Source organism: Rhagoletis pomonella, unplaced genomic scaffold (genome assembly GCF_013731165.1).
Source record: "Rhagoletis pomonella isolate Grant_MI unplaced genomic scaffold, Rhpom_1.0 Rhpom_scaffold_00010, whole genome shotgun sequence".
In the NCBI taxonomy this organism is placed as follows: domain Eukaryota; kingdom Metazoa; phylum Arthropoda; class Insecta; order Diptera; family Tephritidae; genus Rhagoletis; species Rhagoletis pomonella.
In genome coordinates this window covers 23,153,005-23,177,647 of record NW_023458564.1, presented here as the reverse complement: position 1 = coordinate 23,177,647, position 24,643 = coordinate 23,153,005, and the positions used below count along the sequence as shown (strand labels likewise).

At 34.7% G+C, this 24,643-nt stretch overlaps 1 protein-coding gene across 2 annotated transcripts; it reads left to right on the top strand.

The window, feature by feature from the left end:
- Window positions 1-262: 262 nt before the first annotated feature.
- LOC118746167 (long-chain fatty acid transport protein 4-like) lies at window positions 263-17,115 on the top strand. 2 transcript variants are annotated; one of them, XM_036479969.1, is made up of 6 exons: window positions 263-592; window positions 676-771; window positions 12,822-13,234; window positions 13,332-13,955; window positions 15,242-15,443; window positions 16,062-17,003. In XM_036479969.1, the coding sequence occupies exons 2-6, from the start codon at window positions 697-699 to the stop codon at window positions 17,001-17,003; spliced, it is 2,256 nt and encodes a 751-aa protein (XP_036335862.1). In that variant the 5' UTR covers window positions 263-592; window positions 676-696. The 2 variants fall into 2 exon arrangements, with proteins under 2 accessions (XP_036335862.1, XP_036335863.1); XM_036479970.1 differs by having other exon boundaries at window positions 263-771; window positions 16,062-17,115.
- The last annotated feature ends 7,528 nt before the right edge of the window (window positions 17,116-24,643 follow it).

Here is a 24,643-nt window from a genome sequence, read left to right as displayed (position 1 = left end):
TTTTTTTTTTAAATATCATCAGTCAACCGCTCACCCTACTACGAGCATATATGTATGCACATATGTTGCAAGTAACAAGTACTAGTTTACCAAAGTGCTTTTATGTTGCGGAACTCAACGTGCCGATCTTGTATGGCAAAAGCTATTCGCTTTATTGAGTTGTGACTAACGGTTGAATAGCCACTGGAGTATGTGTTTGTATTTACATACATACATACATATGTAATTTGAAATCACAAACCGCACTGTTGGCTCAGCTGTAGATCGGCTAGCTTCAATGCATCGGTGAACGCGGCTGTGAATGGAAGTGAATATTGTGAGTTTACACCACAAATGGCGTGTAATCTGTGACAGAGCAAAAAGTGAAATCGTGCAAAGCGGACCTTCGAATGGAGATACATATGTACCTACAGCATCTGAGTAGTGTTACCAGTGTTTCGCTTTCAGCTACAAGCCCAGTTTAAATTTAAGCTTTGTTTTAAGTTTTTATTCAGAAAACAATAGAAAATGAGTTCTTCTTTAATGTGTGTTACAATTACATATTAAAAGCCGGTATTAGATTAAATGAGCAATGCGACAAAAGCTTTAATGAGTGAGTTTAATGAGACATAGAGTTAAAAGTTTAATCGCTAATAAAATATTTTAAATGTTGGTAAATTAACATAAACTAATAAGCGGCCAATTGCAACTAGCATCATGAGTACTACTACATCGATAGAGGCAGCGTGCATTGTGATTGCGGCAGATGAAGTGGATACCGTCAATGGAAAAGTAAGCCCCAATTATATGCAATTTACATACATACTTATGTATGTATGCATGTTTACAGTGATTCAATTAGCCGTTAAAGCACCAATATATGCTCTAAAGTGATTGTTTGTTAGTTTATGCATTTATGCTTGTATGTGGAAATGATAGGAACTACATACATACATACGTTCATATTATGGCTGAAGGCGAATTTTGTGGTGTCCCACTTAAAATGATTGTTTGTACAATCTTGCTTACATATATATGTACATGCATATGCAAGCGTCCACATACATATGTACATATCTACTTACTGTATACATATTTATGCCTGCATATTGTTATATGCTGACCAAAGTTTGCATTTCTGTATGCCTGAAGTTAATTGTTGTATGCCACATATCCGAAGTTGTTCAGTTCATGAGCATGTTACACATACATGTGCACACTTATATATCCATATGTGCATACATACATATGTACACTATCTACCTTGCCATTTAGCTATTATAAAAGATGTACCAAACAAGTTTCCGCAATACTACATTCAAACGTATATATATTATATTTTACGCATTCTTCGCTAAATCTGCTTATCTTAAAATATAGTTTTTTCTATAATTTCTGCTTGTATTCTTTTGCAAAGTAACGATAAAAGTTAAAAAAAAAAACAAAATCATGTTTGAACTGCCCTTAATTTAGTTATGCTTTTCTTGCAATTACTGGCAGTGCCCGCGATTTTTCACACCTCCTAGTTTGAGTTATGCTCTTTTACTTGCTATCGCCTTGTGTGTATATTTTTCTTAAATAACCAGTTCAGTGAAAAAACATTGAGTTCAGAGTACAAAAACAAACCAACACAAGCGGCATTATCATGTCAATATCCACACGAAATACCTCGCACTGAAGTTTTATTCCCAGTTAAAAAAAAAATTGTAATAAAACTGGCTAATATACTATAATTAAGATCATGTTCATTAATTTTGTTTGTGTTTTGTTGTTGTTATTAGGTGCTAATATTTACAATAGAGCCTTTGAATTTTAGCTTAACTCAATACTTACAACTCTGCAGCGGCATCCAACAAAGAACCCGTAAAAATATTTCATACATATAGATCTTTATACATATGTACATATGTAAATATATAAATTCCTATCTAAATTCATATATTGCACAATGGTCACAAAACCAAATTTTTTGGCAGAAACTCGATTTCTTTTTTTAATATTTTGGCAAAATGGCATATAATTTCTAATAAAATATATCCAACGCACACAGAAATCGCAATGATGAAGCTAAAAATGCAACCCTGCATGTGTACGGAGCCGTTCGAAGTAACTGCAGTGATAAACTGCAACTTTTAGTACTGAAACGACATTGAAACCGATGAGCTACGGACCACAGCTTCTAATTTGTTATCTTCATTATCTAAACGCTTTGTCGATGGCGAAATGATTTTTTTTTTTGACGCAGAAGCAACATCATGAATTTGTATGCGTTTGATATAAAAGAAGAGGAAGAACCCTATCTGTCACTAGAAAAATATAAATAGGTCTAATCTGGTCACAACCACAGTCGTCGCGTAGCCCTGTCGTCGCCAAAATAATTGCCTATAAGAATAAGTGTTAAAATAATTTGACAGCTGTGGTCCGTGGCTCGTCGTTTTCATTGTGTACGGGCTATTTGTTTTTTTTTTTGCCTAATAACTAATTACAAACTTTGAATACGTGTGTTATCGCATAACTCAAGACCGGCCCAACTGATTTGCTTTATTTCTTTCTAGGTGCATATCTGAAATATCAATATCAAAAACAAAAATTAATTTTAAGTAAGCCGCTATAATGCTATTTCACTGAGAATGTATTAACAAATTTAATACACAAAAAAAAATTTAATAGGGTTGCCACCATTCGAAAAAAATCCTTACATATAAAAATGAATTGCTGTCGTGCAGATAAATGTATCACTGGATATCGTAAACGTGAATGGTTGTTGAAAATGTTGGACCAAAATATTTCAGTAAAAAAATTAATTTTAGGCAACACGAAGTTCGGCGGGTCTGCTAGTACCTATAATATAAAAACTATGCAATATAAAACAAAAGGTATGTAGAATACACCTACATATGTACGCGTTATCGCGGAGTATATGCCTTATGTGGGTTGTTTCCGTTACTACATACTACATAGCCAAATATCCAACTAACCCAAGCCAAAAAGAATTTTTGATAAAAAAGCATATTTGCAATCATGACATGAGTAGTCCACTTGCAAAGAGCGCTATGTAAAATTTTTTCGATTTTTAGTTTTTGGAGGATTACGTACCAGTATTTTAAGTAGTTTCATGTCCACTAACAACACAGTGCAAAATCTTTTTATATTCGGAAAAAATAGCATCAAACGTTAACTGTTCTTCCAAAAGTCGCTATCACACTTATTTATAAACTTTCAAAACTATCCATCTTCTGATGAATTTAGAAAACTGCTTTAGGTCGTATTGACTGTTAATGTTATAACATGTTATGTTATGTTACAATTTTATAAGGCTCTTATTCATCCAAATTTTCAGGTAATAATAAAAAGGATTCAATTTAAAGGTTACTTGTTGTCGTAGCCGCTTTTTTTCATATTATGGCTTTCTGTTATAGAATCACATAACGCTGTTTGCACGTGGACTACTCACGTGGGCTTAAAGTAGGAACAATACGAAAAAATAAATTTGTAAGAACAAATTTTGATTTTGTCGCGAGTAATTTGAATTAATTTTTCCACTTGTGCGCATATGTAAAAAGCCAATCTGGTTGACGAGCAGTTTTTGAATATATCTGTGGTCAAGCATTGCTTTAAATTTTTATAAATCTTTTGAAATAAATTAAATAGTTTAGTTTGAAATTCTACATAATAGTATACAATTTTTCGAGTGCTTACTTTAAAAACGGATATATAAAAATGGCCTAGGAAGCGAGCTAAATTACGTAGGACATGTAAACACAAAATATGCGTGTCATATCTCAAATAGTTCCAGTTGCGAGGAACTGCGAGTTCAGCTTCTATTCTTCCTTTAGTAGACCCACCTTCTGGAAAATTTATTAAATTTTTATTGTAGAGTTGAAGGGAAAGACTCTGGTGTGTACATAAAATAAATAATATGCAATGTAAAACGGAAATTAAAGAAGATGACTCGCCAATCTATTAATCACATTCAAAGTTCAGCCAAAAATGGATGCTTCTATGGACGAGATCCGTTTTCGATGACTGGTCTTAGCTTAGCTTTTGTTGTATAAAATGTAGTTAAAATCAGGGCCGTAGCCAGGATTTTTTTCGGGGGGGAAGGGGGGAGCGGGTTCTGGAAAAATTTTTTTTCACTTTTATTTCAACATATTTTGATTAAAAGAAAAATGCTGATTAAAATAAAATATTTCATACAAACAACAAAAAATATAATCGATAATCGCATCCACATTTGTTCTACCCCGAAGGTGACTCTTTTTGAGCTATGTTGGAACTGTTGTTATATGAACTGTCTTAAAACCAACAAAGCCAGAGCCAGCTCAGAACAAGTTCAAAAGTTCTGCAGACGGTGAAAATTGTCACTTCGTAGGACATCGCCATGTAAAAAAAAAAAAAACAGTTGAAAGCAGTTGGGATAGATGAAGAACCAGTACCGTCCCTTTTCAGGCTAGCTCGGCGCAGGTTCTGATCCAGCTTGATTTCCTGCAGGGATCTGTGCATATACGAGAAAGTATTTTATCTTTTATAGACTAACAAAATATTTAAAAAAATTAAATATTTTATTACATATATACTAGGGCGAAACACATTTTTTTTTATTATGCGAGTATAGCATAGGAGGACTCTACGTGTAATTCAAAGCAAATAAACTCAGTTTGGAGTTTGCCAAATTGCGACAACTGGTTTCGAAGAAAATGTCAAAATGTTCACTGTTGGGCCCTCTGGTGGGAGTTTTAAGAAAAAGATATCTAAGTGCAGAAATGGACTCCTCATATCAAAAAACCCCTTGTAGCATGTTTTTATACAAAATTCCATCATTACTGTACGACACTACACAAAATGCTAAGAAACCTATTCTCGCGATTGGGCAAACTTCAAACTTCGGCAAATTTTCTTAGAATAACACATAGAGTCCTTTTATGCTATACGTTCATGGTCATCTGCCACACAAATCGACCCACCCTAATGCATACATAATTATGTATATGTAAATCTACCACAATGTTTTGGAATCTATCACAATTTTTAAGGCTTATCTACCACTAAAAAAATTTTAGAGTCCACACACTGGTGATAACCAGACATTGAACAACCGATCCTTAATCTATTTCATGTACATACATACATACATCTTAAAAGGGATGTAAAGGAAACATGATTGCCTATTTATATATAAGTTATAGCCTTTTTTCACTCAATATAGAGTTCAGTCTTTCTGAAATGTACCACATTGGGATTTCGAAAGACCGCAAAACTGATGCGGAATTGAATTTGGTTTTCGGAAAAATTAGCAAAACGCTTAATAAAAACAAAATTGCTTTGATAAATAAGTAGGAAAAATGAGCAGGAAATTAAGTTACTCATACGCTTCTCTGCTTATATTTCATACAAGAAATCTTTGCGCATTTTCATTTGATCACTCATTATTTCGTATTTATCCATCGATTTTCTTCATCAGTAAGTTGAAGTTTTTTTTCTAACAGAACAAGTTTTAGTACACATGCAAAAGTTTAGCACAGAACCTGTTATTATTTTAATTTTTCTTCTGTTAAAGTTTGATTTTTTTCATTAAAAAATAAAAAAAAGCTGGAATGATTAATTAATTTGTCAGAAACTATGAGTTCTATCGGAAAGTGATGTATATATGGTTTTTGGAGAATTTCATTAGACTTTATTTGCCGTAATTTATATTAAGATTTTTAAATTTGTTCGTAAGATATTATTTATATAGCGATGATAATTATTTATTATTTAACCAAGTTTACAAAAGCCAAAGTTTTGAGAAGCGTTTGGTTGTTAAGCGGTTGCGTTTCTCGGAGGCTGTAGCACCAGCTTCTAAGCTTTCTAAGATACTTATAGTACATTTAAAAAAAATCTGAAAAAATGTAATATATTTTTGCAAATATATGGAGTATTTTATCTAAAAGAAAAATTAAAAGCGCGGTTTGCGAAGACACAGCAAATTAAAATTCTAAGAATTAATTCTGAGCAAAAATTACTAGCGAACAATATACCAAAAATGACGTTTGACACTCTCAATTTTCAAACGAAGCAGCAGTATATTGAAAGAAGAAACACACACATTTTTGTAAACGGAAAACTAATTTCGTTCAGAAAAAATTATAATACACTAATTATTCTATTAAAAATGGGGAGGATCAAACGTCATTTTGGTATACGTCTATGTAGGTTGTTCACCATTTTTTAGGATCGAATGTAGAATTCGAATATGCCGTACACTTTTTCGAAAGTAAATTACTCCGCCCTAGTATACATACTTCGTATTTCTTTCTTAGTTGTCACTTTGTTTTAAAAAAATGAAATAATTTTAAGTGTATTTGGTAATTCGTTCTCATTATTTTTAGCAATATGTTGCTATTTTTGATAATAAGCTCACTACGACCTTTTACTTTAAAGAATATTTCTTTTAACAGTGTTATTTTAGTATTGCATGTTAGTACTAATTTTTTCTTGTATTTATAGTTTCTAACAGTATATATTACGCCGACCGAACAAAAAGTATAAAACTATATTTTATAGTACGGTTGGGAACCCTAGCGCAGGCACCGAGGTAACAACTAAATGGTAGTATTTTTTCGAAAGTCCGTAAAGTTTTGGGTAAACAGTTCTCATTTCGCACAGTGGTCGGAGAAACCATGTCTTACGAAAAAAAAAAAATTAAATTAATTAAATTTTAAAATGCCCAACGAACTCAAAACTGATTAGTACTTTCAATCATATCTGTTAAGAAAGCCATTAAATCCGTTTAATTCTACGGCTACTATCGTTGCACGTTCTAACAGTTATGAATTGATAACTTCCTTAACAGTTTTTTTATGGAATCTTTCAATTATAACAGTAATTCCTGGTTTAGTCTTACTTCTTAAACATGGAAAATAATGACTTCATATGAAATATTACATAATAAGTCTTGGTTGCTAAATTATCAACACCTTAATAACACGGCTTATTTTTCAAGAAATCTTTTCTTCAAAACGATTTAACTAATTTGTAGGACCGAATAGGATCTTCGTTCCTTTACTAAAAACTAATGCAGAGGTCCCTTTAAAGATCTACGAAAAAAGCCGCATATTCGCGCCAAAAAGAGTTGTGGCCATTTTTATTTCACTAGACCAACTTAAGCAGCTTTTTCAAATAACATAAAGTGAATTAAAATATTAAAAATGTATGTAATTTATTCTATATTTAGCATCATATCATTTATAAGATGTGTCTCAACAAAACTGAAGTAAATTTTCAAAAATCCAATAACAAATCCAATATAGTGTCCAAGAATTACTGAATTTTCATGAAATTTGGTATTTAGAGGTTCCTAAGTGCGCTAATTACATATTTCAAACAAGTTTTTGAAAACTCAAAATACCAAATCCAATATGGCGCCCGAAATTTCCAAAGATTCATACCTAAAGAATTTTGTTTAAAAATCAAAAAACTGAGAAATGACGAACTTCGTATAAAATAAAAAATTTTAAACAAAAACTGTTGGGCCTAGATGAAATTCTTTGGGCTGAACATATAGCAGACGGCGCCAACTATCCCTAATTTATAAATATATTTACAGTTATTATTTCATATTTTGATCATAAATTCATTTTCGATATGTTTCCTCGTATATAATAAACAAAATTATGCTAAACAAACATTTTGTATTACTCAGCTGAAAATGACAGTTAATTTAACAGTTGTCAACCAACAGTGAGCCATAAAACATACAACGTTTAATCCGTGGGAAATTTTCCTTATTTATAGAGAAATTGATAGCCCCTTCGACAGTCATAAACTCATAAGGTTTTAACTTGAGGCGTGGCGTTTTGAAAAACATTGTTTTATTTTTAGAAAAATTCACAGTCCATTTGACAGCTGTCAACTCTCAAGGTTTTAATTTGAGAGGATCAGCATGTCAAAACACGTAATTAGTGGCATTTTCAAAAAGATTTTCTTAATTTTAGAGAAATTGGCAGTTGATTTGATAGCTCTCAACTCTCAAACTATACATTTTATGACATATTCGGATTCAGCATTACAACAGTATTTACTACGGTCACGCAGTGTTATTATAATCGTAACACCCTTTCTAGTTTTTCGCATAAAACATGGCTTGTCCGACCACTGTGCGACGGTGGTATTCCATTTTAGTTCTAGGACTTGACAATTTAAATAAAAACTTATTTCATATTGTGGGAGACCCAAATATCGAACTAATTTTCTACTGATTCTAGTGACGACTTGCTACCTGTTTCCATAAGATCTTCTGCGCACACTATTTCCTTTCGCAAGAACTATTATTGAAGCCCATAAATACTAACGAATTTTTAAAATGACATTTTTTGAGACTCGGGTCGAGAAAAGTTGATGCAGCTAACGAAACAGAATGCTCGATGTATGGATTTTAGACAACAACAGAATTCATACTTCTTCAAATTATTTTTACGATTATTTTACAATAAATCGAATAATAATCAATTAATGAAAAACCAAACTACGATATAACTAAGTCGTAAATTGGACAAAAATAATCGATTAATTTAATCAAATGATTAATCGCTGCTATCTCTAGCTATGACTATTGACTTTGCCTAGTTTCAACTTCGTGGCTACATTAGTTTAATTTCTGCAAAAAAAATTGAAATGGGACCAGTGTGCATTGTATGTATATTAATACATATATGTACACACACATGTGTGTGTGTATGTATGTATTTGCATTCGGCATTTGTATAATTCGAAATGCTAAATTGCTCGCTTTAGCGCAGTCAATGGCTTCTTAGCAAAAGGGCAAATCGTAGGCTACGCATTGATAATGCAGCGCAGTGTAATCAACAAAAAGCACTCATAGCACGTTTGTCGCAACACTCCAATACAAAAATATGCAGCTCTGTTCTAGTTAATTATTGAAATGACAAGTTTTCTTTATCGGCGCTAATTACGCGACTTAATAGTAGGGTAGCCCACGAAGCGATGATGGGGACTTATTGGATTTTGAGAGTAGAAAGAGAGAAAAGAGATTGCATCGGTGAGGGACCCTCCCGGCTTTCAATAATGTAAAAAAAGAATACATGAAGATACTCGAGCGCAACAGATATTGATAGCGATGACAGAAGACGGCACGAATTAACACTGTAGGTGCGCATGGTGGGTGGTGTGGTGCGGAAGGGTCAAACAGAGAAGGGGGAAAAATTTGCTCGAGCACGTCAGGTATTCATAAGATAGTCATATTAGTCCAGATATGAAAAATTATGATTTGATTAATCTTTATATAGCGAAACTCGTAAAATCAAAGTTCCATTCTTTGTGAAAAACTAAAAAAAATTCTTCAAAATTTTCACTTTTACTAAAAATTAAAAACAAAGTATTGTAGTTCAATGGGATTTAGAAATCTAGGAGAAAATGGTTCACAATCGAATGTTACTTGCGCGTTTAGGTGAATGAGAAGCATCCCCACACCCCCTTTTCCATTTCGCCATATGTAAGTACGGTATTGATAGCCATATGTTTCGAATTTCAGGACCTTAGCGTTAGCTGTTCCAGAGATAAGCTATATGAGAAGTTCAGTTTGTGTGGAAGGTGCCACGCCGCCTTTTCCAATGCACTTGCAATATACGCATCAGTGCTAAGCTTCAGTTTCCGAGGGTAATTGGTTTTAGAGATATGTTGTTTTTTTCGTTTTAGTCTATATAAGAATTTTAAGAATATCCCGAGCTACATACCGAGTAAATTTTTGGTCGGAATATTTATTTTCGAGGTGCTGGCATATGTTCCAAATATGAACCAAATCGGCGCAGTCAGGGGCGGCGGAAGGGTGGAAGAAAAATAAGTCCAATTGAAAATGCTGAAGAGTATTTTCGGAAGATATATCATGAAATCTTTGACCAAGTTATTTGCTCCCTGACAAGTAGTTTTGATATTGAATCGCCAAAGTTTTATACAACTTTAGAAAATATCTTTCTTGGTGAGACAGTAGATTTAAGGAAAATCGTCTCGTTTTATAATGGTGATTTTGACTAATGCAGACTCAATAGCGATAAAGATATGGCTCTGTGCATATTGAAGCGCAAAGAGCAAAATCCAGGATCGGTGAAAGATGTTGTGCAATTTTTGCGCGAAAACGAATTGTGTGTGGGTCTTGTTTCTGAATATACAGGGTGCGAAATTACGACACCGTTGTGAATACCCCAAATAAGTTTTTCTAACGAAACCGGTAAACCTTCTCAATTACATCGACAACTTATTTTCTGTACGTGTATACTCTTGCTACCAGCAGAACTACCCACCCGGACACAGGGCGTTTCGCCGACCCTGGGTGCAGCCGTTCAGTAGTTTAGTGAGATACATTAGGGTTGTATAGTAACTTCTCCAGTAAAGGATTGCAGCGAGAGCGTAACAGTAAAATAGAGCGTAAAATTGAGAAGAGGAGAAAACTAGCAGAAAAAGTTACTGAACACAAACCTAGTAAAAACTTGCAATTGAACAGTTGTTGCACTGTTTTGACATTCTTAAAGTTTAATGTCCGTATTGAAATATTTCATTCATTTTACAAATTTAAAAGAATACAATTTTTTAAGCAGCTGGCATCTCCCCTAAATATATTTTTGGCATTAAAATTTCCTACCCTCTTTAGTTTGATGCCAATATTGCAATATTTAATTTATACTATCAATTAAATTAAATTAGAGTTTTCAAATAGATGGCAACCTTCTACAAAAATATTTCAGCTCTAGCGAAACATCGGTGAAAACTGCATTCAATTCCATGTTTTCGAGAGATGCGCGTACAAATTTACAGACAGACGTAGAGTCAAAAATTGTTTATTTGGCTTCTGTAGGCCTAATAAAAACCCACCATATTAATTTTACTTTAATATCCATATGGTACAGACATTGGCCTGTTACAATTTTATTATAAGTATAGATATAGATTTCATTTATTTTATCAATTTAATACAATCAAATTTTTCAAGCAGGTAGCAACCCTCCCTAAAAATATTTTCGGCAGTAAAATTTCCGAAACCTGTTCAGTTTGATACCCACATTGCAATACATATTCAATTTATCTTATAAATTAAATTTAATTAAAATTCTCAAACAGGTGGCAACTCTAAAAAAAATATTTTTGGCAGTAAGCCATCTTATTAAAGTTATTATATATCTAAAATGGCGACGCTGGTAAAGTAATAAAACCCACAAAATTAAAAAAAAAATAAATAAAAAAAAACTATAAAACGGGCACAAAATATAAATAAACTTTAAAAGTGCAACATGACCTTTGGGCTCGTTTTATAGTTTTTTTATTTTTTGAAACATTTTTTTTTTGGGGTTTTATTACTTTTCCAGCGTCGCCATTTTAGATTAAAACAAGTAAGAGCAGCGCTGTCTTCGGCTATGCCGAAGGCTTCATACCTTTCATGAACATCTACAAATTTTACTTTGACAGATTACTGCTTTTGAATACATCTGCATACATCGATAGAGGAGTTCCATACCTATATAAAAAATCGCATCTGAACAATCAGAGGTATTGAAGATATACCTTATATTAGCACCAATCTAAGTGATTTTCACTGCTATGTGATCGGTATGTAAACCGGTAACACAATTTATTGGGTTTAGTTTCCTACATAAAGAAGATATATCGCAAAAACTGGTATCTGAACAATCAGTGCTATAGGAGATAAAGCTTATACAGCATAGATTTTGACGATTTTCACAGTAGACTTTGTATTATTATTTATAAAATATCTTACGAAATTTATCGCTTTTAGCTATTCAAATAAAGAAGTTTTACAGTAAAATCCCATATCTGAACAATCAGATGTATGGAAGATATATGTTGTAGTCATCCGATCCTTGTTATTTTCACTGTAAGTATTCTGTTAATAATGAGTGAAAATGGTGCGAAATTTCATGTTCGTAGCTGCATAAATGGAGGAGTTATGATAAAAGACCTCATATCTGAACAATCAGTTGTATGGGGGCTGCAGGTTATAGTGACCCGATCTTTATTATTTTCGAGGTAAGTCTTCTGTTGATAATGAGTGAAAACAGCGCGAAATTTCATGGTCCTAGCTACATAAATGGATGAATTATAACGAAAAATCTCATATCTGAACAATCAGTTGTATGGGAGCTATAGGTTATAGTTACCCGATCTTTTTAATTTTCGCGGTAAGTTTTCTGTAGATAATTATTGAAAACAGTGCGGAATTTCATGTTCCTAGCTATATAAATGGAGGAGTTATAACGCAAAATTTTATATCTGAACAATCCGTTGTATGGGAGCTATAGGTTATAGTGACCCGATCTTTGTAATTTTCACTATAAGTATTCTGTTGATAATGGGTGCAAGTAATGCAAAATTTCATGTTCGTAGCTGCATAAATGGCGAAGTTATAATGAAAAATCTTATATCTGAACAATCAGTTGTATGGGAGCTATATGTTATAGTGGTCCGATTCTTCCGGTTCCGACAAATGATTAATACATTATAAAAAATACACCCACCTACCAAATTTCATCCGGATACCTCGAAAACTGAGAGACTAGATTGCATACAAACAGACAGACAGACGGACAGACGGACAGACGGACAGACGGACAGACGGACAGACGGACATGGCTAAATCAACTCAGCTCGACGTTCTGATCATATAAGTATACATTTTCATGGGTCTATCTCTTTTTGTTCTGGTACTTACAAACATCGGACCAAAGTTATAATACCATTTCATGCTCATGAAAGGTATAAAAATTGGAATACACATGATAAAAAATTGTATGAACTAAAAGTTCTTCTTTCCTTTTATCTATTTCTATTACCAACAGTCTATTGAGGGGTACCAAGGTCCTTGTCTTGGCGAAGAACCAAGCAGTCCTAAAAGAACTGAAAACAGCAAAGATGGAGCTCATACTACCATTGATGTTGATAGGGACCAGCCCAGCCAAATTGGTGATGACCACGCATCGGCGAGATGCAGTAATGGCATCAAGAAAGACGGCTGTATGAATTCTAAAGCACAGCAACAAACCGCTGTCAGAACGCAGGCCAAGTCCCAACACGAAATTATTTTAGTGCTCACAATAAGCATCGCAGCAACATTCGTTGCGCTTCTTTGGTATTTCTTTGGCTGGATGTGTGGCGTGCCCGCAGTGTTCGCTGCCATATTTGCCGTTATGTTGGTGGTCTTAGGATGGCGTTGGTTCTACATTGCTACCGTAACAACAAAGCGTGATACTAAGTGAGTTATTAAAAAATAATTGTTTTCTGTTTTTAAATTTACATACATTTTACACAAGTAATTAATTCTTCGTTTTCGCTTCATTTTTTTTTTTAAGGGCGTTGTGGTCTTATATAAGACTGCTTCTACTCATAAAGCAGTATGAACGCAAGAACCTATCGATAGGTGATATATTTCAAAGGAATGCGGAGACTCATCCTGATAAGGTGGCCATAATCAGTGAAACACAGTCATGGACATTTCTGCAACTGAGTGAATTTTCCAATCGTATCGCTGAAATCTTCCACAGTCACGGCTATAAAAAGGGTGACGTTGTTGGCCTCATGTTGGAGAATCGCGCTGAATATGTTGGCATTTGGTTGGGTCTCTCTAAGTGTGGTATTATAACCGCCCTTATTAACACCAACCTAAAGGGGCCGTCGTTGCTTCACAGCATCACGGTGGCTAAATGTGCTGCGCTCATATATGGCGAGGATTTCTATGATACGATTGCAAATATTGCGAGTGATATTCCAGCGAAATTATTTCAATTCAATAATGAAATTAATAAACCAGTGCGCAACTCAGCCGAAGACCTAGCAACTCTACTACACTCATCCGCAAATGACAAAGCGCAACCCTTCAACTCTACTCAACATCCAAATCACCACGATAAGCTGATGTATATTTACACCTCTGGCACCACGGGTTTGCCGAAGGCAGCAGTAATTTCTCATTCAAGGTTTGTATGATATGAAAAATTTAAGTCATTTGATAACATACCTACATATGTAGGTATGTGGTATGTAGGTGTTCACATATCAGCCAATTCAATATCACTTTCATTTGTATGTGATGTGAAGATTTTCACAATTAAGTGTGATTTGGAATCCAATTTAAATTTTCTCTGGTGGAAAATACATACCAATATATGCACATAAATGTGTTCATTAAGCTTAAATTAGTGGTGACATAACCATTACCATAAAAAACAGATGTTCCAACCAACCTCGTTTGTTAGTGGTGTAACACCATAACGCCATAGCCATAGAGACCAATTGAATTTTGGTTTTACGCCATAACCATATCAGCTGATATCTGAAGTGCGTGTTGCCAGACGTTCTAAAAAAAAAAAATATTGTCCACAGCCAAAGTATTGGCATAAGTGTAGAAAGTGAACCATTTAGCTATGCAAAAACGAAAAGTGTAGCTCGATAGAACTTCTCACGCTGACTTCAACTGTACCAAAATTATTTAGCGCAAAAATATCTCGGAGATATAAATAAAAGGTAAAAAATAATTTGTTTTTGATTTTTGAAATATTAATATCTTATGAACTATATAACCGATTCAAAAACTAACGATGTCAAAATAAAGACAATTAATTTATCTTTCTGCTGATGTCCATAATTTATATGCTTTATTTTATTTTTAAACCAAAAATACTAAAAAATAAGTGTATATTATTAAGAAGGCAAAAGTTATTACCTTTAATTTGATGTACATATTTTATTGTAATCTGCTCTTGGGGTTTCAGAATTTAGTGTTAATTTAGTGATAGCGAAAAAAGTTCTGCGCAAGTATCCTACGACGATATTACACATTTTCCGCATCTTGTTCCGCGTCTGGCAACACCGACATTGTTGACTACGAAAAATCAGCTGTTTGTGGTTATGGTACCTATAATCGATGATAGTTAATGTGGTCACCGTTATCGCTATGGCGTTATGGTATGTCACCACTAATGTAAGCTTTAGATTGGCTCTTTCCCTATTCAGAAGAAAAAAGTTTGTAATTACCCACACTTGAGTGGTAGCTAAATTCCCTTATAGGGATTTTGGTAAAATGCATAAGTCAAAAGTTAAGTCAGTTAGAAACTGAAAAATTTAGTAATTCAATAACGATCATAGAAATAGTACTCAAATATTCCTTTTCATTCGAAATAATTTTAATTACAAACATTTTTCCCGACCTAGCCTAGCCTAGCTAGCAAGCATATGTATACATATACGCTTTTCTTATTTCCAGATACATATTTATTGCTGCTGGTATTCACTATGCACTATATTTTAAGAATAAAGATATATATTATACTCCTCTGCCACTATACCACACAGCTGGCGGTGTTATGAGTATGGGACAAGCGTTGCTGTTTGGCTCAACCGTCGCCATCCGAAAGAAGTTCTCAGCATCTGGTTACTTTGCTGACTGCGTTCGCTTTAATTGCACGGTAAGAAAAATTTTGCGTTTTTAATAACTATAATAAAATTAAATGAGGTTTTTTGTCTCTCATTTTTATGTCATAAATATGGTCACCGTACGGTGTCCCTTTACCCTTTCCGACGTCAGATAGAAAAATTTGCACGACACAAAGTCGCATTGTCAAAAAGCTCGTTTGGCCTCTAAAAGCTCGGAGCGGTTCTTTCAAATTTGTTCTTGTAGGGAGCAACGCATGTCTCTCATTAAGTCTTCTTCGCTTGTTTTAGTTCTAAAAAAATTTTATTATAAAGGATTTGGTAAACGATTTTTGAAATAAACTCTAATCTGAAGCGATACGAGATCATTTTCAAATGTCATAAAACTGAAAATATATATAGCAAAGCTTTTCTGACAGTATTACAACGGAGAAAAGTTTAGGAGTGCTGCAAAGTGCACACAAGTCAAGCTTTTCGCTGCAATTCAATATTAACTAGCACTTGTTATTGTTTTACTGCCTCAGTGACCACCTCTATGCATTGACTTGGGTTGTTTCTAGAAGGGAATTTGAGAAACCGTACTTATTTTTAATTATGTATATTTATGTAATCTTTTTAATTTCCACTTAATTTATTTTTCAACACATATCTAGATTGCGCAATACATTGGGGAAATGGCACGTTACATACTGGCTACACCTCCATGTGAGCACGATCGCAAGCATAAAATTCGTATGGTCTTTGGCAACGGCTTGCGGCCGCAAATTTGGCCTCGTTTTGTCGAACGCTTTAATATTCCAAAGGTCGGCGAGTTCTACGGTGCCACAGAGGGTAATGCCAATATTATGAACAATGACAATACTGTCGGTGCCATTGGTTTTATTTCCCGTATTATACCACAAATTTATCCCATCTCTATAATAAAAGCTGACCCGGATACTGGTGAGCCCATACGTGGCGAAGATGGACTGTGTCAACGTTGTGAAGCCGGCGAATGTGGAGTATTTATTGGCAAAATCATCAAAGGCAATCCTTCTCGGGAATTTCTCGGATATGCCGATGAGAAGGCTTCAACAAAAAAAATTGCGCATGACGTATTCAAAAAGGGGGATATGGCATTCCTCTCGGGCGATTTGTTGACATCCGATGAACGAGGTTACCTTTTCTTTATGGATCGCACGGGCGACACATTTCGTTGGAAGGGAGAGAACGTATCCACTAGTGAGGTGGAGGCCCAAGTGAGTAATGTTGCCAGCTATAAAGATACAATTGTTTATGGTGTTGCGATACCAAACACGGAAGGACGTGCCGGAATGGCAGCCATATACGATCCAGAGCGGGAAGTAGACCTTGCACGTTTCACACAGGATATAGCAAAAGTACTGCCAACATATGCTAGACCACAGTTTATAAGATTTTTAACTAAAGTAGATCTAACTGGCACGTGTAAATTGCGCAAAGTTGATCTCCAAAAGGAAGGATACAATCCAAATATTATTCAGGATGCACTCTATTATCAAACGGCATCCGGAAGGTACGAGATACTCACTAGTGAAATTTTTGAAAAGATAAATAGAGGTGAAATTCGATTTTAACGATTTTAAGGGCAGGTTGTTATTTGTTCTAGTTTTAATAGCTTGTTAAAAAATTCAATATGTGGCACTAACCGCCAAAAAGACGTAAGCGCCATGGTTTACAAAATTTAATTTGATGCAGAAATGTTTTGAGAGCATCTAGATGCATTTCTGCATAAAAAAATTTAAAAAAAATGTCGCTTACATCCTTTTGGTGGTTAGGGCTCGGTATGTTCCATAAGCAAATATGTAGATATTTTATACTATATTTTAATAAAGCACTTCGTAGACTTAAATTCAATGATTTTTTTATTAATAAACTTAAAAAATCTATCTAGTTAGTGAAAGGTTATGATAAGTTTTATATTAAAATTATTGTAAATTTATAATTTTTTACAGAAAAGACCGTTTTAGCTTCACATCACTGCAGGTCACAACATTAACTAAAGTGTTATAAAATCAAGAAATTAGTGCAGAAGAGAGATATCATTTTTCAGTGCAAATGTTATGATTCTTCGTGCGACTCCCGATATTTGTAATCGACTGGTGCTTTGTTGATATTTCGGTAAGGGAGACAAGTACAGGCGCTGTTCAATAAGACTCGATGCTTCATACAAAAGCACATTCAATAATAATACAATACGAGTGGCTCATCATAGATCTGCATATATCACTGTGGAATACACAAAAACACCTAGAGTGCGCATATGACAGATTTGATAGCTGTTGGCCATAAGAACAACGTCTCATACTCAGATTTACTAGATCAATTCGTGCTCGCGCGAGGAAACAAGTTTTGATGATCCAAAAGCTTTCACTATAACTACTATGCGACGCATAAACATCACCGGACAGATCATTCTCTACAGTTTACCATGATCCGATGCACATGCCACAGAGCGGAGTATTTCTATTCATTCATCTATAGTTGGACATTATGTCCTACTTTGCCGAAGAAAAAAACCTGTCAAATAACATTTTGTACAAAAGCCGGTTGTTGTTCGCTATGCGATATTCTCTGAGAACTTCGTTATCACGTATCGATACCAGAGTTTTGCATATTTTAGTTGAGGAGGTATTGTCCACACTTATTTGCGCAGCGATTCCATAACGCTCAGAGTTTCGCAATTCTATTTTTAGACTCTGTGCGACGGGACCCACAGTATTTAGAAAGAATTTAAAGCAAGGCTTAAAACGACAGATGAAAAATTGTCTGCTTTAATTTGACTGCACCAGAGAATTTATACATGACTGCACTTTTCTCCTTAAACGTTTATTTAATTTTTTCTCATAAACAAAGATTAAGCCCTAGGTTAAAATAGTGTTCCCAAGCCATTATTGCCGATTTGATGTGCAGCAATATTCATACCATTACTGATTTTATATAATTACCTCATTATTACATTAAACTTAATTAAATAAGCAGAAGCTAAGTATGCATATCACAATTAACTAACACAACGGATTCAGCTAGCTTCCGTTTCTAATTCATTTTCAATCTAATTAAATAATACCTCGAAGCAACGCGAGCAGTCGATCCGTGCGACACAAAGTCTGGTTCATCATAATAATGCATAGTTGGGTTTGACTTTGTAAAAAAAAAACAAAAAAAAAAATAACTAATCATACTTAACAGCGACGTACTTGGTGGTAGGCTATGTGGGTCAGAAATTCATTATGATTATGCCGAATACATTCAACATTATTATTGTGCTATTATTATTTCAAGGCACAAAAGCTATAAAATCAAATGATTTTAGTATACATAGATATGTACATATTTATGTATGAAGTCAAAGAGGGGAGATCATTATATATTAAAGTAAATGGCTGCAAAAGCCTGAAGGAAAATAAAAGACAACAAATTCAATTTGAAGCAGCTCTCATTGAAACGAGTGTACCTTGAAAAAACATTACAATACAGCACAATACGTATGCACGCAATGAATGAGATAGAGAGGGTAAGATTATTGAGAGCAAGTTAGCTTTTTTATCTTTTAAATGTTCATCTAACCTTTACTTTATTTTTTTCGTGGCATGCCATTTCTAAATTTGTTTCATTGTGTCACTAGCTTTTCAAAGATTAAAAAAAAACTATTTCCTCCAGTCATACTCCGTCATTGCTCCCTCTTGACTTTAGTCCTTTTTATTATCATTTCACCACTTCATCATTGTCGTTCGCATGCAACAAAGCGTTCCTCCCCCAACCCTCCCTCCCATGTATGTATGCATCTGTTAGTTAGTTAGGAGAGAATAGCGTGCAAAGGGACGGCAGCTGTAATGTCAACCGTTTCGTCAACGTTGCCGCCATTAGAGAAAAAATATTATTCACAGACTGCTAGCACAATTATTGTTGTTCCCAGCATGGCAGGAAGCTGGCTGGCTGGCTAACAAAAGTGAGCAGCAGCGTGCTGAGACGAAAGAGCCGGTAGCACGCTTACCACCAATTGACGCCTGGCAACCCTGCAGATGGTATATATGTATTTGCATACATAAATACCCAATAAACACAACGAATTCGCCTCGAATTCGAGAACTATCGAGACGATAATTCGCGGCGATAGATCGCCGAATTCGAATTCGTAGGAGAGGCACCTATCGTTAGCGAAACGAGTATTAAGAGTTTTGCGAATCGTTGGCGTTTCGAGAAATTTTTTTCTTCGAATCGCTGGCGATTCATTCACAGCCATTTATGTCACCAGCCACGTGAAGCATGCCCTTATACTCAGAAAATAAATATATTTCTCTCCACACAACATTTGGTAATAGTTACCAAATCTTGTTTTGAAAAAAATTTATTTAGGTGACTCTTGTCTGAGTGTTGGAGCACTCATAAATTATTTTCTTGATTGTTCCTCGAAGACGATGCCAGAAGCATGCCCCCAAAAAAATATATTCGAGAAATTTATTTTCTCGAGTTCGTCTCGATTGCGATACGATGTCGACCTCGTTTTGGTGTTTATTGGGTACATATTTATGTAGGCAGCTATTCAGCTGCCGCAATTGGAAGTCATCGGAAGTTATGTGTCGCTTTCAAATGTAATTGGAACTTCCGCACTAGCGTTTCATAGTTGTACTTTTTTAATTTTCTTCTCATTTATGTATGCATGTATGTAAGTACATATTTATGTACGTATCTGCGTAACAAATGAATTTTTTACTTTCCATTGACTTTATGGAAAAGTTGCATACAGCTCTTGTGTTCTCATGCTCCTTATGCTAAAATTCTTCCTTTGTTCATTTCGTTATTCCGACCGCTTTGTTTGCCATTTCGCTGTTTTATGGTACTGCTTCCCATTTCAGAGAGTGCAACTTGCATTTTTATTTTTTTATTTAATCCTTTGTTTTTGTTTTATTGCTCTTTTGTTCGTCGCTTATTTGTTTCACTTTTCTTCTTTCATTTACTGCAATTCTTGCTCATTTTTTTCAAGTGGCCTTCTCCTTTATCTGCTCATTTATAGATTGTCATAACCACAAAACTTAGCCTATAGCTAAATGGAAAATTTAACTCGCTGATATCTGCATCTCGTAGTTAGCTAATGCACTGTGAATAGTTATGTATGAATTTGTATGAACATACCTACATATATATATCCGAAAGAATAAACATACACCTACTATGCAGAGAAATCCACTTGTTGCGAGATTTTTCCCATTTATGGAAGTTAGTTTTTCTACGGAATCAAAGCTGGTGAGTCGAGTTAATAACTGATTAAAAAATTAGCGGTTGCTTCATCCGAACTCATGTCTCACACTGAGAGAGAAGTAGATTCGGAGTCGAACTTCATTGGAATGGCTGGTCGCACTAGGTTACGAAATCAGACTCATTATCGATTCTCTTACTAAATGAGGGTTGCACCTAAAAAGTTTTCAAATATGCCTAAACGAAAGTCTCGAACCAACGAAAGGCACATTCGTGGCATTATTACCAAAGATTTTGGAACGCATCGGCGGCCAAGATTTTTTCAGCTACCTAAGAAGCTTTCTGTGAGGCTTGAGTAGGCCAAAGGGGTACTACACTCCTCGGAACTCGGTAGGATTTCGTATAAGGTGGCGCGAGCTTGGCTCCTTCGGGTCCGCTCCCAAGATTCGTAAGTCTGCAGAGGGCGAAAGTTCCCTTGGCCGCAGCTATCTTCATTGTGTACCTGAAAGTTGTCAAAGGAAGCTCTGGAAAACCTTCTTAATGCGGAAGAGCTACTTCAAAAGGATAGTTCGTGTCAAGGAGCGGTCGGCGTCAAACCTCCGAGTGTACTTCTTCCTTCAATGGATGGGAAGTAAAGGTGTGCCACAACATCAAGAAGTATAATAAGATCTTCACCGTTCGTTGGATAAAAAAATAGTTAACAGATGAAAGTGCATGGCCTTCGCTTGTACAAAAACTTTAATTTTTTTTAGTAGAGTTGTCACCTATTTAAAACGACTATCCTATCCTTACGTAGTATAAAGCAAAGCCAAGATTTTTTGGCTACGCTAATTTCGAAAGCTACTGAACGGATTTGGATGAGATTTTCTTTTGTATATTCTGTATCGATAGGGGTATTATCCTTAGTGCTTAACATTTCTATAGGGCTGCCACCTGTCTAAAAACTTATTAGGTCCTTACGTTAAATTACAAAAAGTGAGATGTCAAATGAAAGCGCTTGGCATCTAGATGTTCAATAATGTTTTATTTTTTGAGTAGGGTTGCCACTTCTTTTTTAAATTATAAGATCTTCACCGTTCGTTGGGCTAAAAAATGAGATACGGAGTGAAAGGATGTGGTCTCCGAATTTGCAAAAAGCATTAATTTTTTTGAGTGGGGTTGCCATATATTTTTTTTTAAAATAGCCACATTTTTATTAATTAGATGTATGAGATTTTCACAGTTAATTCCATCAAAAAAACAGCAAGTGATCTTCAGATGTGCAATGCTTTTATTTTTTTAGTGGGGTTGCCACATATTTAATGACAATTTTTAATAATTACATCAGATTTGCGCAGTTCATTCATAAAAAAAATATATATCTAAAAGAAAAGGGCTTGGAATTCAGATGGGCAATAAGGTTTTATATTTTCGAAGGGGGTTGCCACCTGTACTATAAATTATAGGATGTGGGCTGTTTGTTGGACTAAATAGTGAGTCGTTAAGTGAGAGAACTTGGCCTTCAGATGTGCAATAACGTTTTTTTTTGAATAGAGGTGCCGGCTGTTTAAAAAAATATTAGATCAACACAGTTCGTTGCCGTTAGTATGATATAATTTTAAAACCCTTTAGAGGTCTCCCTTACAATGGAAGAAGCCCTGATATCTTCTAAAAACTCAAAACTTAAAAAAAATAGCAACAAGAGTTTATTGGGTGTGCATAGCTCAGTGGTTAGCGCTTCTAACTTTGCACATCGATGATGCGGCTTCGATCCCTGCAGAGGTCTAGAAAAAGAAGCCTGATGAGGAGATGTGGCTTTCTCCGAAATAGCATCTATAACTTCTATCGCTTGGACTTTGTTGCTTTTTCCATTTTTCCCAAAAAACCTAATCGTGGTACAAAGCTCAATAACAGTATTGCAATCAATGTTTATAAGCCGCAATAATATTGGCAAAAAATGGGTTGGCCAATAAAACGTCCGGTTAATTCGATATTCGAAAAATCCAGATTTCTTGAAAAAACCCGCCTTCAGATATCCATAGTACCCGGTTTGGAAAAATCGAGTCAATCAACCTAATATTTAGTTCGCTTAGAAAAAAAAAAATAAAAATACTTGAATTAAAGTTTTGGAACTTTAAAATTTAAATTTTAGAAAATTTTTAAAAATTTTTTTTAAATGTTTTTAAATTTTAGAATATGAAGTTTTTTTAATTTTTTTAAGTTTTAGAAAATGAAAATAAATAATTTAATCAAAATTTTTAAATAAAAGTACCTAAATTTTACAACTTTAATTTTTGCTTAGAAAGTATAAGTAAATTTTTTGCCAAACCCGTTCTTGGCACATAATTGTTGTTTCGTTTTTGTGTTGTTGTTGTTAAATTAAAAACAAAAAACAATTGTAAATTTTCCAATATGTATACATACATACATGTAGAAGAATAATTTTTGCTTAAACTCCCCTGCAGGGAAACCGCGGCCTAGTGAATCAAATTTCTAGTTCCGTACTTGGCCTTTATCGCCAAAAAGGAACTAATCCGCTAGGAACTAGATCCCCACCAGTCCAAAATCGGCGAAAAGTGGTACTTTTAAAACACTAATTTTTTCAGCTTTTTTCACTAGAAATCTATATCTAAAGTGACGAATTTAGAAATGGTTCGGAACTATAGAAAAAGGGATGCAGAACGAACTAGATCCCATTTGTCGAATTTAGAACTATTTCGGAACTATCGAAAAAGGGATGCAGCGGGGGGCCTGTTTACTTTGCATAGGTATGTGTTCGGCGGCTTTTTCGTTAAAAATACGCTTCTATTCTGCGCTTCGCAGATGCTTTTCATAGCTAGGTAATATAAATTTGTGTTAACATTTCAACATCTTGGGACCGTTTGGAATCTAAGAAATAACAGCGGGCACCTCTGCAAACTCAGCTACAGCTAAAGGTATGTAAACGTACATTTCTTACAATCATTCAAACAAATTTAATTTCAAATTAAAACACACATTTCTTCCAACATAACTTAAAATCGCACACACGGAAGAACCAAAAAGATTGAAAAATCATGATACTTTTTTCTTTCGTCTGTCGATTTTATAACTGGTTCGGAACTATAGAATTTAGGCCTAGTTCGGAACTATCGAAAAAGGGTTGCAGCGGGGGGCAATTGACACTTCCTAGGACATTGCCATGTTAAATTTGCCAGTTGCTTGCATGCAAAAGAGATTTATCGCGAACCAGTACTGGGTCTAAATGTACTAGCAGCGCACCAGTTCAGAACTAGAGTTTTTCCCCACCAAAACAACTTAAAAAGCACTTCGTAAGAATTTGCTTCTGTTAAGAATGCCTTGTAATTGACCTTGGAGTGCATGAACGTCAAAATCTGGATGTTCTCTTTTAGACAAGTTTCACTGATGCCATTTAAACTTTTTACCATGACTTCGCTGAAGTGTCATAATTTTTTCTAAATATGTATGTATCTTTATGCATTCCTATCTTACTGCACTTGAATACTTGAATGGATATAGAAATTGTGCATGCTTTCTTGCTTCTCGGCCACTGTAGGGCATGAATGCTCGATATTTACTGTCAATTAGTGCAAATTGTTGGACGATTTTTTGTCTATTTTTTGCTGTTACTCGACAGTGTTTCAGTTTATTTAAAAATCTCAATTGCATCAAATGTTTGCGGAACAGTTATCGTTGCACTTTGAAATGGCATTGGTGTAGAAGAGACTATAAAAAGCAAAGTTTTACAAAATGCAATGACAGAAAACAAATTCAGAGGCTGTTGTAACCATTTCACTTCATTTACACATAGAAATGCTGCGCAAGTCAAATGCACGGCGAGAAACAGAATAGTACTGAATAAGTATATAAATATGTAGAGCGATGGGGCAGAAGGACAAAGGACGCTGGAGAAAAGTTCGCCTAAGTTTTCCTCTTTCTGCGATAGACTTTTATCTTAATTTAATTTTTTTTTTTGCTGAAAATCATGTCTACTGTCAAGTGGGTACACAAGCTTATCTTGCGGGAAATCTTCGGAAAG